General features: G+C 42.2%; 1 protein-coding gene across 2 annotated transcripts in view; it reads right to left on the reverse strand.

The window, feature by feature from the left end:
* RAPGEF5 (Rap guanine nucleotide exchange factor 5) overlaps positions 1–14,939 on the reverse strand; it is a 151,361-nt gene that overhangs the window by 73,187 nt on the left and 63,235 nt on the right. The window contains exon 9 of one of the 2 annotated variants that reach the window (XM_015281855.4): positions 12,438–12,563. The exons of the other annotated variant lie outside the window; for it this stretch is intronic. Coding sequence (XP_015137341.1) covers positions 12,438–12,563 — 126 coding nt within the window. The remainder of the gene's footprint in view (positions 1–12,437; positions 12,564–14,939) is intronic. 2 annotated transcript variants of the gene reach the window in all.

Below are 14,939 nucleotides of genomic sequence, written 5' to 3' on the forward strand. Positions count from 1 at the left end.
TTTGAGCAAAGGAAAGATAAAATGAGATGTGTGAACAAATGACCAGGTCTTACCTCCCTAATAGAACCCTGTGGAGAGGGTTACAATATCCAAGTACTCCAGGGAAATAATTAATGATCCTTTCTTCAGTTCAGTCATGTTTCAAGAAGCAATCGCCTGAGTTACTAAGTGCTTGAGACTGCCTCTGTAATTGTGATGATTTATTTTATGTGTTATCCTAACTACAGCACTAGGTCAGGAGGACTTGTGCCTTATGGATGCCTTGAATTTTAACACAGCCATAGGAGGATTAAGAGAATGCAGCCTGAAAGACAGAGACCACAGTAGTTCAACTGGGGAAAAAAGAAGTCTATAAATCTCTGGTATCAGAAATATTAGGCTTCTGTTAGGTTTTTAATAAAATGAATGATACTTTGAGGTAATTTGAAACAGAAGTGGCTTACATTTTCCTCTGCTCCCTTGAAATGCAAGTGATCACAATCTAATGTTCTTAAAGATCCATCAGGATTTCTTTTCCAGTGTTAGTAACGAATGTGTAACTATCCACCCATGTAACTACCCACAAAAGGCAAAAAAATAAAAGCAAAGAAAAGCTTTTCTCCGTCTATCTCAGAGGAAAATCTCTCTCTGTAATGCTCATTCCTTCTCTGCCACTCTGGGTTCGTGATGGTGCAGCACACAGCCATGGGCTCCTGGGCAGCTGTGTGACATAGGGGTACAACCTTGCACATAGCTGCCCACTTGCCCTTCCGAAGAAGTGCTGTGCCAAAGAATAATTTGTGAGGACACACCTCCATGCTGAATGACCCAGCACAGAGGTCCCTTTGGGGGACCCAACCTCTGGTCCCCTTACTTTCAGCTGCGTAAGGCTCCAAAGGCATAGAAGGACATTGCTAGGATAATGAAAATTGAAAATGCTGTCATCACCAGAACTTTCAGGCTGTTTGGAGACCTTGAAGGCAATTCCCCTTTGCCCCCATAAACTGTGCCCCCACGATCACTGTAGCAAAAGTACTGCTAACCTGCAGTGCTGTTTTGCCTACTGCTGTGCCTCAAGGTTAGCAGCGTGGAGAACATAAAGCTAATTTCCAAGGTCAAAACAAAAAACACAGCAATGATAGTCCACAGTAACTTTCACTCATTTGGTATTCAGGATGCATTCTTTCTGAATATCACATCATAAAATCAGTGCCAATTCATCAGGTTTTAAGCTTTGTCTCATTAAAAATTAGACTATGCTTAAAGTAAAATGCAATTTTTTATTTGATCTGATTAAGATGTTTCTGTACAGCACGAGCTAAGCCTCTAATTATCTACATCTCTATATTATCTCAATTGTTACTTACATATAAGCAAATTCATAACAATCCATTTTGATGGACAACATTCATGAACTAAGAAGGGGTAAAGCAAAAGAAGTCGAGATGCTGAATGTCAAGCTGCTAGGGTCTGAAAATGAAAATGTTTCCCTGTCCCGAGTGTGCCAGGAAAGCCAGCGCTCCCATGACATTTGGCAGCTATTTCCCATGATGAAGCAACTTTCTGTGGCTTTCATTTTTATAAAAGCCCCAGCCGATCTAGAGTTAGCTCCTTGCCCCTAACAATGCAATACAGATGAAGCTCATTAAACATATTGTCTGAGGTAGCAAAGGGAAGTTTTGCTATAGCAAGCACTTAGCGTGCACGTGGAGAAGCAGAAAGGAAAAAAAAAACCATAAAAAGGATTGGAACAAATTATTTGCTATAAAAGCAAAAGTGATACGGGCATTTTGATATTATGTGTTGTGCTGCATTAGCAAAATGGCCAACATGAAGACTCCATACCGTGGGAAGAGTTATTAGGATATTAATCAATAGGATTTATTTTAGCAGGCTGGGCATCCAGCTATTTGACACAGATCTTCTCCATACACGAGAGCATTGGAATCCAGGAAACCTCAGCTTTAGCGAATTACACGGAGAACTGCAAATGCCTAAGAGATTATAGTTAATTTTCACAGTATCATGGTAAGGCAGGTCTTACAGCTTGTTGACATATCTGCTGGATTGCTAAACCCTCATCTCTTCTTACTGCAGGTAAGGCATTCTTTTCTACCATTCTACTCTAATTAGATGTCTAAATTGGCTTTTTCTTTTCCTACTCTTATGAGATCCTCACAACATACTGAACATCAGACAAATTAAAAACTAATAGCGTTTTGGAACAACAGATATATGTACAATTCACTGCATAGCCTTTATCTAGTGCAAATATTTACTATTTTCATGTCACTGCAATGAAAACAGTAGATGGCAATTGATTAACAGGTAAATATTAGCCAGCAAGCATTGTAAGAGTATTACAATAGCAGCAGACAGGGAAAATAATGAAGACAAACTGTACCCTTCTTCCCCGCACAGAGGAAATGTAACTTTAGTAACAGGGAAAAGATAGCCATATCAGTATGAATACATCAGCGTGCCTGCAACATCTGAGGGTGGGAGTGGGAACAGAGGAGTTCCTGGAAGCATACAGCCACCCAGTGCAAGAACAGAGCATTTCCCTCCTGCAGATGGCTATGGATCCCACACAGCTTAGCAAAGATGCCCACTACTCTGCTGTACAACTGGAGCATTCTGTGCCAGCATAGCTTCCTGCAAGGAAACGTCCAAAATGAAATAAAACAGGTTGACTTTTAGAAGTGGCCTGCAAATGAAGGCTGCCCCTCTGAAAAAAAATGACAAAGGTCACTTTTAAGGCTGCACCTGATCTGGGGGTCCCTGCCTAACGCCCAGGCTCCAGCACCAGCCCTGCTTTTTGGGGAGCCAGCTACAGCCTGCATGTCTCACTCCCTCCATCAGCAGGCACCAGATGGAGCGCAGGGAAGGCGACACGCACAGCACCAACATCCCTGAGAGATGGGCACAGAAGTTTGTACAGGGCTCAGACCTGATCCCTGAGGATCCAGGCTCTGCTCTGAAACACTGAAAAAGAGATGCAAATTTTTCAGAAACTGCTAGAGGAACAATTGGTACAGCCTGAAGAGATGTAAAGGAGAGGGGTGCTGGCACAGACGGATCGTCAGCAGAAAGCAGCTTCTTTATGTTACCAGCTGAGGCTGCATGCAAATGCCTGGTTATTGCTCCAACGTGAAAAAAGGTTCCGTAAGTACATCGTGTAGGAGATCAGCTTTGCTTTCAACAGGCTTTGCAATCTACTTCATGAACAAGCACGTTCAGCATGAACACACACTGGCACTTATCTCTACAGAAGAGAGAACTGGGGGACCATGAGCACCCTGAGCTCCTTGGTGGAGGAAGCCTGTTGTATCCTTAACGAAACCCTGGGAAAGGCCCCAGATGTAAGATGCCATCACCTGGGTCCCCAGCAGGGCATTGTTCACATTGCTCAAGCTCCTCTGGAAAACCTTCTGATGGCAGTGATAAGGCAGGCAGGACAGTCCTCACCTCACTCAGCCCTGATGGACCTCTACCTCTGTGGGGAATGGCAGTAAAGGATTTACTGCAAAGGAAGCTTCAGTTAGAAGCTACATATTTCTTTTACACAGGTTCATCAAATCCAGGAAGCCAAAAAAAAAGAAAAAAATCAATATAGTATAATAATTATCTTGCTATAGGCACCGTGTATGGACTGACTATTTAGACAGACTGAATCAATGCGTTGATTCAACTTGCACATGGGGAAACAAAGACAGAGAATCAGTACAGGTTTCACCTGTGTGCCATTCACACAAGGAAATCCAGGCCTGAATGTGGCTGGTTTTTAGCTCCAAACCTAAACAACAAGGCCTTGTGAGTGAGAATTAAAATCCTGATCCTTTCACTCCAGCCAGCTCTGAGTTGCCTTCCCTTCACCATAACCATATCAATTCTATTACCTTGCTAAACATGGCCAAACAGCATATTCTGTAAGCACTTCATTTAACTGCTGCAGCTGTATCCACAGGTATATTTTTAATGTTTCTGTGGAGAAAGATTCCCTATTTGCAATTTGAAAATTGTTTGATAAAAGACTTACATTACAGTAATCTAAAAATGGAAGAGATACTGCAATATTTCAACTACACTGAGAAGGCAACGCATATTTGAATTTGGTGCTCGTTTCCCAAATTAAAGAAGAGCAGGTTCTTCTTGGCTCTTCCCAGCACTGGGCTAAGCAGAAGTGCTGCTCCAGGTAGAGCCCACCCAGGTCTGCTCCCATCATCTACCAGAGAAAATGCAGAAGTAAGGGCTGGTGCTCTCTGTCTGCTGCTGCAGGTGACGCAGTGTCAGCCGACTTGCAGGGGACAGAGCCGATGCATAACACAGCCAAAACAGGGATTTGGGCTGTATGCCTTTCCCTTGACCAAACAAGGCCGTGTAATTCACCACTGTCCTCTGCTCAAGGCTCACCACAATACAGAGCTTGGAAATCCATCTGAGATTTGCTTTCCAGCAAGCTGCTCAAGGAAATACCACACACTATTCGTGATCTTCCTGAGTTAGGTCACTATTATTTTCCAAGGCACCAAATGAGGCTTTTCCCTTCAACCAGCACCACCTGCTGCTCCCACACATCAGAGCGTTCCCTGCTCCACAGAGTGACAAAAAAGCTGGGAACGGCTTGCCACATGCTATCAGAAAGCATATTTGAGGACAGCCGCGAGGTCATTGCTCATTTCCAATCCTGTTTCATGTTTCCACGTGAAACATCTAATTAAAACTTTTCACCCAGTAGTTAAGATGAAATTCATGCATATGCACTTAAGAGGTTATTTTCACATGCTGTGAATTAGAATACAGAAGGTGCTGCACACAGCAGTAGGAACGCTAATCGAGGAAGGAAAGGGGAATACCTGCTTTGATTTAGAGGAGGACAGTCAGCAAAAATCCCCTAATCGCCTGGGTTTTCACTCCTTTGCTCTTTGAGCTGCCACATGCAACCAAGAAAAATGAATGCAAGTGCTGTATTAACTGCTACCAAATCAGCATTCTCCACAGGTGGCTGTGTGCAAAGCACATCTTGCAAAATGCCACCACCTTCCGAGGCTACAGCACGACAGAAGCATTAGACCCCAAGGGCTATACCCTGCTCTCACTGAAAAATACCTATTAACATCAGCAGGAGCTGAACTAAGCTTTAAAATGCAGGCAGGCACGGTGAGTGACAGAATGGCCTTAGCAGAAATGCAAGGTCGAGTTGTCTTTCTTTTCTTGCTGCGGCAGAGGCTCCAACAACGTAGGCAGTGCCATATACTTTACAGCTGCCCTTTTTCACACTTTACGGCTGCCCTTTTTCCAAAAGGCCCTCACTGCAAATCGACTGACTCTGGCAGAGCAGAGGCAGCTGAATAAAAAGGGAAAGGCAGACTCTTCACACCCCCACACTCCAGGTGATCTTGCCTGCAGGAGCAAATGCTGACAAATGCTGGTGGCATTTATTCCAGTGAGGACCTGTCACAGGCCGCCAGATGTCAGCAGAAAGGTAGGTTGCCCCTGTAGCTGGGAAGGGTCGTGATGTCAGCACAGCAGAACCTGCAATCAAAGGAGATCCCAGCTGGTGCAGAGCATCCTGCCACAGGAACCACAGTGTCTATTGCAAGGGCAGCTCTTATTACAGAATGTGCTTGAAACAGAAGCAAACTGACTCGTACAGACACTGTCAGTTTGCAGGAAACATGGTTATCTTCTAAATGACTGTGATCTGTGGGCAGACTACCAAATCTCAGACACCCTCCAGAGAGGATGATGTGGTATACAATCATCAACTTCTAAGCTTGGCAACATCTTTCCAGATACCTTCACTGTTTAATCTCAGCCAAGTCCACACTGTGAGCCAAAGCCAGATGACCTTGATTGGTTACAATTCCAAGAGAAAAGAGTAAAGCAAGGAATGACTCAAATGCTCTCCACTGCTGACAGGTGAAGGTCAAACTGTGTAAGTTGCTCCAAAAGCAATCACTCCTATTTGTTTCCACAGAAGCTACAACATATGCAAAGAGCACAATAACACCACTCGATTGAGCAAATTCTCATGAATTACATGAATTGTGCAGATGGACAAAACTTCAGAACGATTTGTAAAAAGAAGTTTTGGTGCCCCTAACTAGAGGGCTCAAACCTGAACAGAATTGGAAATACTTGAGCTCTACATTATGAAGAGGTAGCATGCTCACTGTGAGGGTCAGCTCTGTCACCACATCTCACTCCCACCTCTTACCCACATCCTTGTACCATGTAGAGAACTAATCCAACTGAAAAACAGCCCCACCAAAAGGGCGTACCTGTTTTATTTTTCAGCTGGATTATCCCATCTGTTCACAAAGCAGCACCAAACAGGGCTGGGAACAAGGTGCAGAAGCAGGACTGGCTCAAAATCTAGCTGCTTCCATCCTGCTGGGATGCCCAAACCATCTCTCAAGGATCCCAAAGCAATTCATCAACACTCGTTAACTACCACAGGTTTTATACCACTCCTTCAAGGTCCTACTGCTCAGAAGCCCATTTTATACCTGGGTAAACAAAGACGCAGAGAAGCAATGGGACTTGGAAAAGGTTACATATTAAATAACCAATGGGGTAAAAATAAAATCCAGGCACCAGGACTCCCAACATTCACTTTTAGCCTGTTGCTAAACTTGCCCTAAACCGTTATCACTTGCCCTTTTTACCCCCTCCACTCCATTAGCTAAGCTATTGTCACATGCAGGAATGAGTCACAGCCCCACACCAAAGAAAGCCCAGCAGGCAAAACGTGCATGTGGAATTTCCTTCTATACAAAGTCGTTTAATGTTACAGAATAAATCAAAGAGTAGCAAATTGGGCTTTCTTTTCTTTTAAACGCTAGGCCAAGCATCTGGAGGAAAGAAAGCATTATGGGAATATAGAACTTGACTCAAAGGAAAAGAGGGAGTTTTGCAGCATCCTGCACATGCTTCTACACTGCGGTCACAGCACGTGTTGTGAGCACAGGCATGACTCGCCTCAATTGTATTTTTACAGGAATAAAGACTCTACCATCTCACTGCCATTTTGCACAGCTGGTAATAGAGCATTCTACTCCAAACCTTGGGCCACATTAAAAAGATTCAACAAAAAGACTACTAAGCCCTCTTAAAAAATTGTTAAAAGGAAAATAAGGATTTTCCTTTACTATAAGTGTTTCAAGAGGTTTAAACAGCTTCTCCTAGCAGCCAAACAATCCCAGTTCTACAGCTGAGCTGGAGACCATTTCCTTATCTCTGTTCAACTTCTTCCATTTCAAAAAGATGCCTGTGCCTGTACCTCACTGAAAAAATCCTAGGACCTGCAGAAGCCTTTTCTTCTCAAAAGATAAAGAGGTTGGCTTACTCAGAGCAGCTGATCACCTAGGGCTACATATTCATTCCAGTACATGAAAGATTGACTTTCAGGAACATGGCACTCTCTGGAACATGACAGAACTGATCCCAGTCCCTGTTGCTCCTCATTCAGACCAGAAACTTGAACTTCAGGTTACCTCCGCAGCATGCATGCACCTACCTCCTCATCACCTTTAATCAACACAGAGTGATAATCTGACAAACTTGCTGATAGGCTCATTTTTTTCTTGGCTTGTAGTTGAAAACTATGAAGTCAAAATTGCAATCATCTTACCCTGGTCTAGTTGTCTGGCTAATACTGCAGGAGCTAATAGACAAAGGGAAACATCTCAGTTTCTTCTGCTCCAGTGACCTCAGACACCTGTACCATCTCACGTCAATCCAAGCCACGAAAGTTCCCATGAATGCTGTCCATGTTACTGCTGTTATGTGTTTGATCTGCAGTTATGCTGCAGATACAAAGCAACCTCTGATATAATAGGAGGGAGCTAAAAGCAGAACATCAGCTCTCAAGGCACCCGGTAGATCCATCTCAACCAGAGCAGAGAGAACAAATGAGTTTTTTAAGAAGCGAAGCACAGCTCTCAGATTGGACATCAGTTGTTTGCAAGAATATTTTTCCATCAGAACCCCCATTACTGACAACCTAAGCAATACATCAGTGCAAGGCTGCTTGTACCAAATACCACAGCTCTGGGCATGTCCTGACACTTGCTCTTGTCTCTATGTGTGCAAGTGTCCACTCCATTAGATAGGTGCACCCTAAAATAGCCTTGATGTCTCAGGGCTGGAATTTCCTCAAGAAATTCTTCAGTTGTGAGTAATCTATTCAACCCCAGGCTTTAAATCGTTAATCTTCTTTTGTAAGCCTTTTCACAGCCTCAGCCTGACCACTACCCTGCTTCAATGAGCAAACCATCCGTCTCCTTAATGAGAACACTGATTACAAAAGTTAGTAGCCAGTAAATTAAGAAAACTGTTCTTAAATAGCTCTTGTCCTCCAGAAAGAGTACCTGCCCTGCTATGATATAGCTCTTTCATCTTGAATTAGCTAAATCATCGCGTCAGTGCTTTCAAGCTCCAGATGTGTTCATGCTTTTAAACAGTATGTAACTCTTATTAATACATACGTTAATCTGTAAAGGGATTACAAGGTGGATTTGGGAAACATTTCCCTACCGATGCACTGAAGTGTTGCAATAGCCCCAAACTAGAATATCATTTATGCAGCTGAATAAATGAATTTGCATTCTTCAGTCGGTCTCTACGCATTAGAGGATCTTAAATTTCCTTTGAATATTAGTGATAATTTGCAGAAAACTGTTTCAGTCCATCTGATTCTGAAAACACAGAATAAAATAAGAGAATGTTTTCCCCCCATTGCTGAGATAAAGAGATATTTGAGCTCTTTTACAATTTTTATAAAGCAGTGACTTTATAAACATATGGGATTTTCTTAATAGGTGCAACATTTTATGGGCTGCCCAAAGAGGTGGTGGAGTCACCAACCCTGGTGGTGTTCAAAGAGCGTTTGGATGTTGTGTTGAGGGACATGGTTTAGCAGGAACCATTGGTGAAGGGCGAATGGTTGGACTGGATGATCCTGTGGGTCTTTTCCAACCTTAGCGATTCTATGATTCTATGATTCTATGAACATTTCACTGAAACAGTAACTGCAAATACTGCACAAACAGCATCAAGTCTCATACAGACATTATTCAATGCTTAAAAGACATTCCAAAAGAATACCGTGTAGTGCAAATATGCCTCAAATGCATCTCAAATGTATGTTTGAGCAAAAAGAGCAATGGCAAATTGCTTCCAATAGCTTTATGTACAGAGCTTGCTTTCTATAATTGATGCTAAGCAAACTTTTCAAACAAGTAGACACTCCTTATAGCCGAATATTTCAATGCAGATTTTTCATTTGTTTTCTGTCAAAGCAATTGTTTTAAAGGACTGAAATATTAAAATAACATAGAAGTAGAAATACTCCATTTTACATTTCCCTAGGCTTATGAGAACAACTTGCTTGTAATGATAATTTTTTAAGTTATTTTTAATCTAGCCCACATTTGAAAATAAAATAATTTCTGTGCACCTTAGATAACCATTTCCTTTTATTTCATTGTCAGTATGTTTTTACCTTGTAGGAATGCGACAGCTTAGATAGGAAGCCAATCTGCCTATTTAGAAGCTTATTTACTACCATTTACTCATTAGCAAAACTGAAGTTTAGGAAGTCTAACACATATGGCAGGTTCAGTGCCTTAATTAAGAACTTTATTGTAACACATTTACAAGTGAGAATGGGAAAAAAAAACCACTATAATTCAGTTTTGTTTCTTTTTCCCTCGACAAGTCTGTAAGCATTATTACCGTTGGAGCATTTTGCGAGCAGTATATTCACCAGAGAGGAGTTTGGCACTGTGCTGCAAAACTGCCTTAAATTCCAGTATAACTGTCTAACCTGTTCACAGTAAGCTTGCAGTGCCAGAAACAAATAAGCAGGTCACATATGATGCAGCTTGTTAACAAATCTTTCTAAATTACAGGATTTTTTGAGAACACTTCTTTAAGCAAAACATAGGTATGAAAAAAAAAAGGATAGCATCCAGGAAACTTTAAACCAAAGGATAGGCTTTCTTACTTGGGTGCTTCAGGGATGAATTAAAAATGTACGCATGTATGAAATCAGCATACATATAGCCCGACTTTATGCCCTTCAGACCACATCCAAACTCAAGGAAGCCATTCTTTTTGACACCTAAGTTCCTAACTGAGCAGTACCCTCCAGTGAAGCACCCAGCTGACACGTATTTCCTCTCTCCCAGACCATCTGCTTTTTCTCAGAAAAAAAATAATAATTATACTTCACTTCTCTCTGAACCAGAAGCCCAAATTAACCCACGCTTTGTTTGCCTGTTGTAGGCCATAGACCACAGTCCCCAACATTATGCCTTGAAGAAGGCAGACAGGTATTTTATCTGCTCCCAGACCTCTGCAACAAAGGACAACCAGACTCTTTTGACTCTCCACTTGTCCCATTTAAGTCAAGAAGATCTGTCCTCAGAGTCAAGTGAGGCTGCTCATTAGACCAGGTACCCTACAGACAAGATAATCACAACACTCAAGAGTGCTGGAGATACAGACAATATATGAAGAGATACATGAAATTTCCCTAAGCAGCTCCACACCTCATCTGTGAGGTGTGCTGAGCATGCTACACATCGCTCTGTAAGAACACCACATCCCGAACTGAATACGTTCTTCTTCTAAGATTTCAGCAGAGCACAAGGGACTGGGCACTAAGCCGATGCCAATGAATCTGCCATCACTTCTGCAGCAGTAGGATTTGGGGAAGGCTGAAAGCCCACATACAGGCAGTGCTCACAGCACAGCCTGCCCTGCAATAGCCTGCCACGCTGCTCCTCAGAGAGGAGCGGGAACAGCTGCAGGCAGGAGAAGGCTGCCCAGAGCTGACTCCTGCCAGCGCACACACACCAGAGCAGTCGCAGATGGGAAGGGAGGAAGGGAGGGAGAGGAAGGGATGGAACCTCACATCTTCCTGAACGTTCATGACCTGAGCTCCCACTGCCCCCACCTTGCAAAGCATAGGTTTAACGGCACACCCTTGTTCAAGAGCAATAACTGCTGCATTGTATCACTCAGTCAGCTTGACTGAGCTCCTGCTAAACTGGAGCCATTTGCCCCCTAAATAGCAGCAATTGCAAAGTATCATACTTTTCAAATGAGAGGAAAAGCTGAGCGCTTCTTTCCTTTCCATTTATAGAGCTGTGCTATAATCTGCATAGCTGCAGAACTGCAGCTGACACCCTCTGCAGTGACTGGAGCAAGCAGCAAAAAACACCACTGAATTTTTGGAGTACCAGTCCACTTCTCTTCTATAACCTCAGAGCCTGTAATCTTGCTTCAAAATCCCAAAACACAATTAGGAATCTTTCCTGGATTAAAATCTTCTTTACTTAAGCTTCTAACCTTTTAATTGCACTTTGCTGATATGGTTTGTAGCTACATGGAAATTCTGCCAGCTGTCCACAGCTAGTTGTTCAGTGAGGAACAATTCAATCTCAGGGATCCGAGCCTGGCTAAGTACTCTTCTCCTTTATGCACACCTACTGATACAACTCCATTTTTACCTACACAAGATTAGAACTTCTATGCCGCTGAACAGAATGGTGTGAAGCTCTGAAATAAGAGTTGATTCTTCTCTTTTCCTTTGTACAGACTTACTACAGTGGGAAGGAGCTCACAGATGAGATGAAAGTAATTATTTTCAAAAGCATAGGTTTTTCTTCTGCTGTCCAGTGAGTAGAAAATGGAAGAAATTACGTATATATTACAGCAAGATACATGAGGACAAGGTAGGATTTTTGTTGTTTCTTGAAGTTATTTGCCTGGGATTCTTTAGTTGAATATGCAATCAGAATAGAAATCTTTACCAGGAGAATAAAATTAGAATACATTGTGCTATAAGCAGAGCAGACATATTTTAGTGCATTTTCCAATGCAGTTATTAACATCTGAATAAATGCTTTCAGAAGCATTAAACAGAGCAGTACTTTCTTCAGCATGACTCTTGGTTGAAAGCACATATCTTTATGAAACTTCTGAATTCCATGCCCTTTTTAATTCATGCTGAAAAGTACCACTTAATACTTCCTTCCAAAGCAGCTAAGTAATTTTCCTTAAGACAATTTAAACTGAGTACTTTAAGCACTTGTATACCTTATCCATTATGTCAGTACATCCTAAAGAAATAAAAAAGACAAACATTTCATATTCACCAGCAGCAATTTGATGGAAAGCATCCTGAAATAACCTGCTATTTCATCATGCGTAAGGTATTTATAATCGTAACAGACTTAGAGACAACATAATAATTTAAATGTGCAGACAATTATTGAATTCAGTGCACTTCAGAGAAATGTAAATGACAGAAGAGAGCTGCTGTAGTTCCATGACTCATGTGCATCCTGGAACCTGACCACCAAGCTTTACTATTTCAGCTTCCTAACCTAAATCTCCCTCCCTACCAGAAACAAACAAGAAAACCCAAACAAGAAATGTCTTACTTGGTCGGTCTTCTCTGGTTGTTTTCTATCCGCCTGCAAAAACTGACAGTTTTCTCGTGCCAGCTTCTGGACCAGCTCAATTCGTCCAATGTCATCTCTCTCTTGAAGCTTGCACAAAACCCCTGCCTTAAGGGTGGGAGAAAGAGCAAACAGATACTTAAATCCACAGTCCCAGGACATGGCACTGCCACAAGATTCCAACCTTAAAAGAAACGCATCTGTTTGATCATATTTGCTGAACTCTGTGCCGCTTGCTAAGCACAGACTAACTGCTGCTGCCGGGGAAACCACTCAAGAAGAGCTGGGGCACATCTGAGCCTCCAAACGTATCTACTTTGCAGGAACAAGGCAGGGCTAACTAAATCAAGTGCTACTATGTGTGCGACTGATATGCTGTGTTTTGTTTGTTCCTGTCAGCCTGTTTCCTGTTACATCAGAGAACAAGAGCAAGAGGTTAAAAACTCATGGGAAAGTTAGCCAGGAACGGCCCTGGAAAAAAGAAGGAAGAGCAACACAGTCACTCCTAAAAATAACACTGCAACTCCCAGCTCTGCCTCCAACAATGCTTCACGCATTCAAACTGTAGGAGTTAAAGTTGTGCAACATTTACTTATTCTCCGTGTAACAAATTATATAGTCCAATTCCGTTTAAGGAAGAAAATGAGGTTTTCATTTTAAAAACATTATATAACTGTTTTTTTTTCCCCCCAGTATTCTGCCAGGTATTCAAGCTATGCTAGAGCATATCACCATAACATCCAGCACTGGTTGTTTTACACAAACGCTGTATATATACAGACATGTTTGCATACAGGTACGGCACACCCGTCCCTCAAAGTTAGCTGACAAGGGCTAAATTGCTCACAGCAGAGCTGATGGCTGACACAGCTTTTGCATCGAGAGCTGCGTGGCTTTATTTGCCCAGATGTTTCCTGGTGGAAGAACACATGCCTCCGGAGGGCCAGGCATGTGGCATGGCTACATTACTGCTATATGACTTCAGAAGCAGCCTGCAAATATACTTTTTTCCTCCTCTCTTTTCTTTCTACTGCTCACCCCGAGTTTTACTAAATCAGTATTTGCTCAGAAGTCCATAAAACATCTTGTAAGTCAAAGCCAAAGCCCTAGGATGCTCCACCAACACGCAGTTCCACACAGGCTTTGGTCTGCTGGCCTTGAGAAACTTCTTCCCATGACAGCGGAAGGCATGAAAGTGGCCATCCAAGCTACTGATCCTACAGCCCACTGTTTTCTCCAAGGAAGAGGGAAACATAGGTAAGGTTTCAACAGCTGGAGCAGAGAACAAATCCACTGCTTTGATGTTGATGGAACATACAGGCTCCCCTCCTGAATCCAAAGAGATATCCCTACTGAATTATTTGAAATAAAAATGTTACATGCCTTTTTTGTACTCTACAGTAAACACCTTAAATAGTCGGATGAGTTATTTCCTAAAATTCACATTTTTGTCCAGTAATATACACAGGGAGTTTGGGCCATTATCACAGACTTGGCTGAGTTTAGACATCTGCACTACACAGAGCTTTGATTTTGTGAGGACATCAGCTAAAGCCAAACCTGCTTATTTCGTGGCTGAGGGATGCTTCTAGCAGAGTGTAACATCTGTGTGCCATAATCCCTGCAGGCTAACGACAGCTCAAAGTGTTACAGCCTATCAAAGCTTTGGGTCTATGAAGATTTACAGACTCTCTGGATCTGGGCTATGACTACTGGGGAGGCACTTTTCACACCTTCCACCCAGACAAGTCAGGCCATGATCTATGAGAATCAGAGATGGTTACAAGTCCCTGCACACCAAACGTCAGATGGACAACAAGCAGAAATGCCCTGTTCACTCTGCTGAACAAATATGTATTGATTCCCAGTAAATGAAGCAAAGCCCAAAGGTTAAAAATTCTTATTTTAAGCTGAGGAAGAGGGATTTATGTTTTGGGAGAAACAACTGGCTTCAGTATGTTCAACTGGAAGGAACACTGGAGAAAGGCAACTTCCTGATCACATGGTCCTTGCTTTTCTTTGTATGTTCAGACAGAAGGTACTGGTGCTTTCTATGTGGATGAGCACCGCAGCAAAAAATAAACTCCCTGCCACAAATACCGCCTCTATTTAATGGGAAATTTCTTTAGAGAATCCTATCATCCTGTTTCAAATAACCACCAAGAAGAAATCATCCTTTTTAACATGTCCCTCCTCCGCCAGTCTTCCAAAGGATAAAAGGCCAACTAAAAAATTTCTGAGAAAGATAGAGTACTGTCAAGTTAAATGTACGTGCCAGGCTCCAGGAGCAAATTATACACTTGAGAAACAAAATGCTAAATGTGTTTTTTTATAACTAAGGACAAAAAGATGAGCCCTTCACTTTTAATTCTGATTTTCTCAATTATACCAATTTTCCACTATAAATCTTTCTGCTAAGTAATATGAGAAAGCATCCAGCTCAAATAATTAAGTAATCAATGACAACTTCTAAAAGCTGGTTGG

The sequence above is a fragment of the Gallus gallus genome, chromosome 2 (genome assembly GCF_016699485.2).
Source record: "Gallus gallus isolate bGalGal1 chromosome 2, bGalGal1.mat.broiler.GRCg7b, whole genome shotgun sequence".
Taxonomy (NCBI): Eukaryota; Metazoa; Chordata; class Aves; order Galliformes; family Phasianidae; genus Gallus; species Gallus gallus.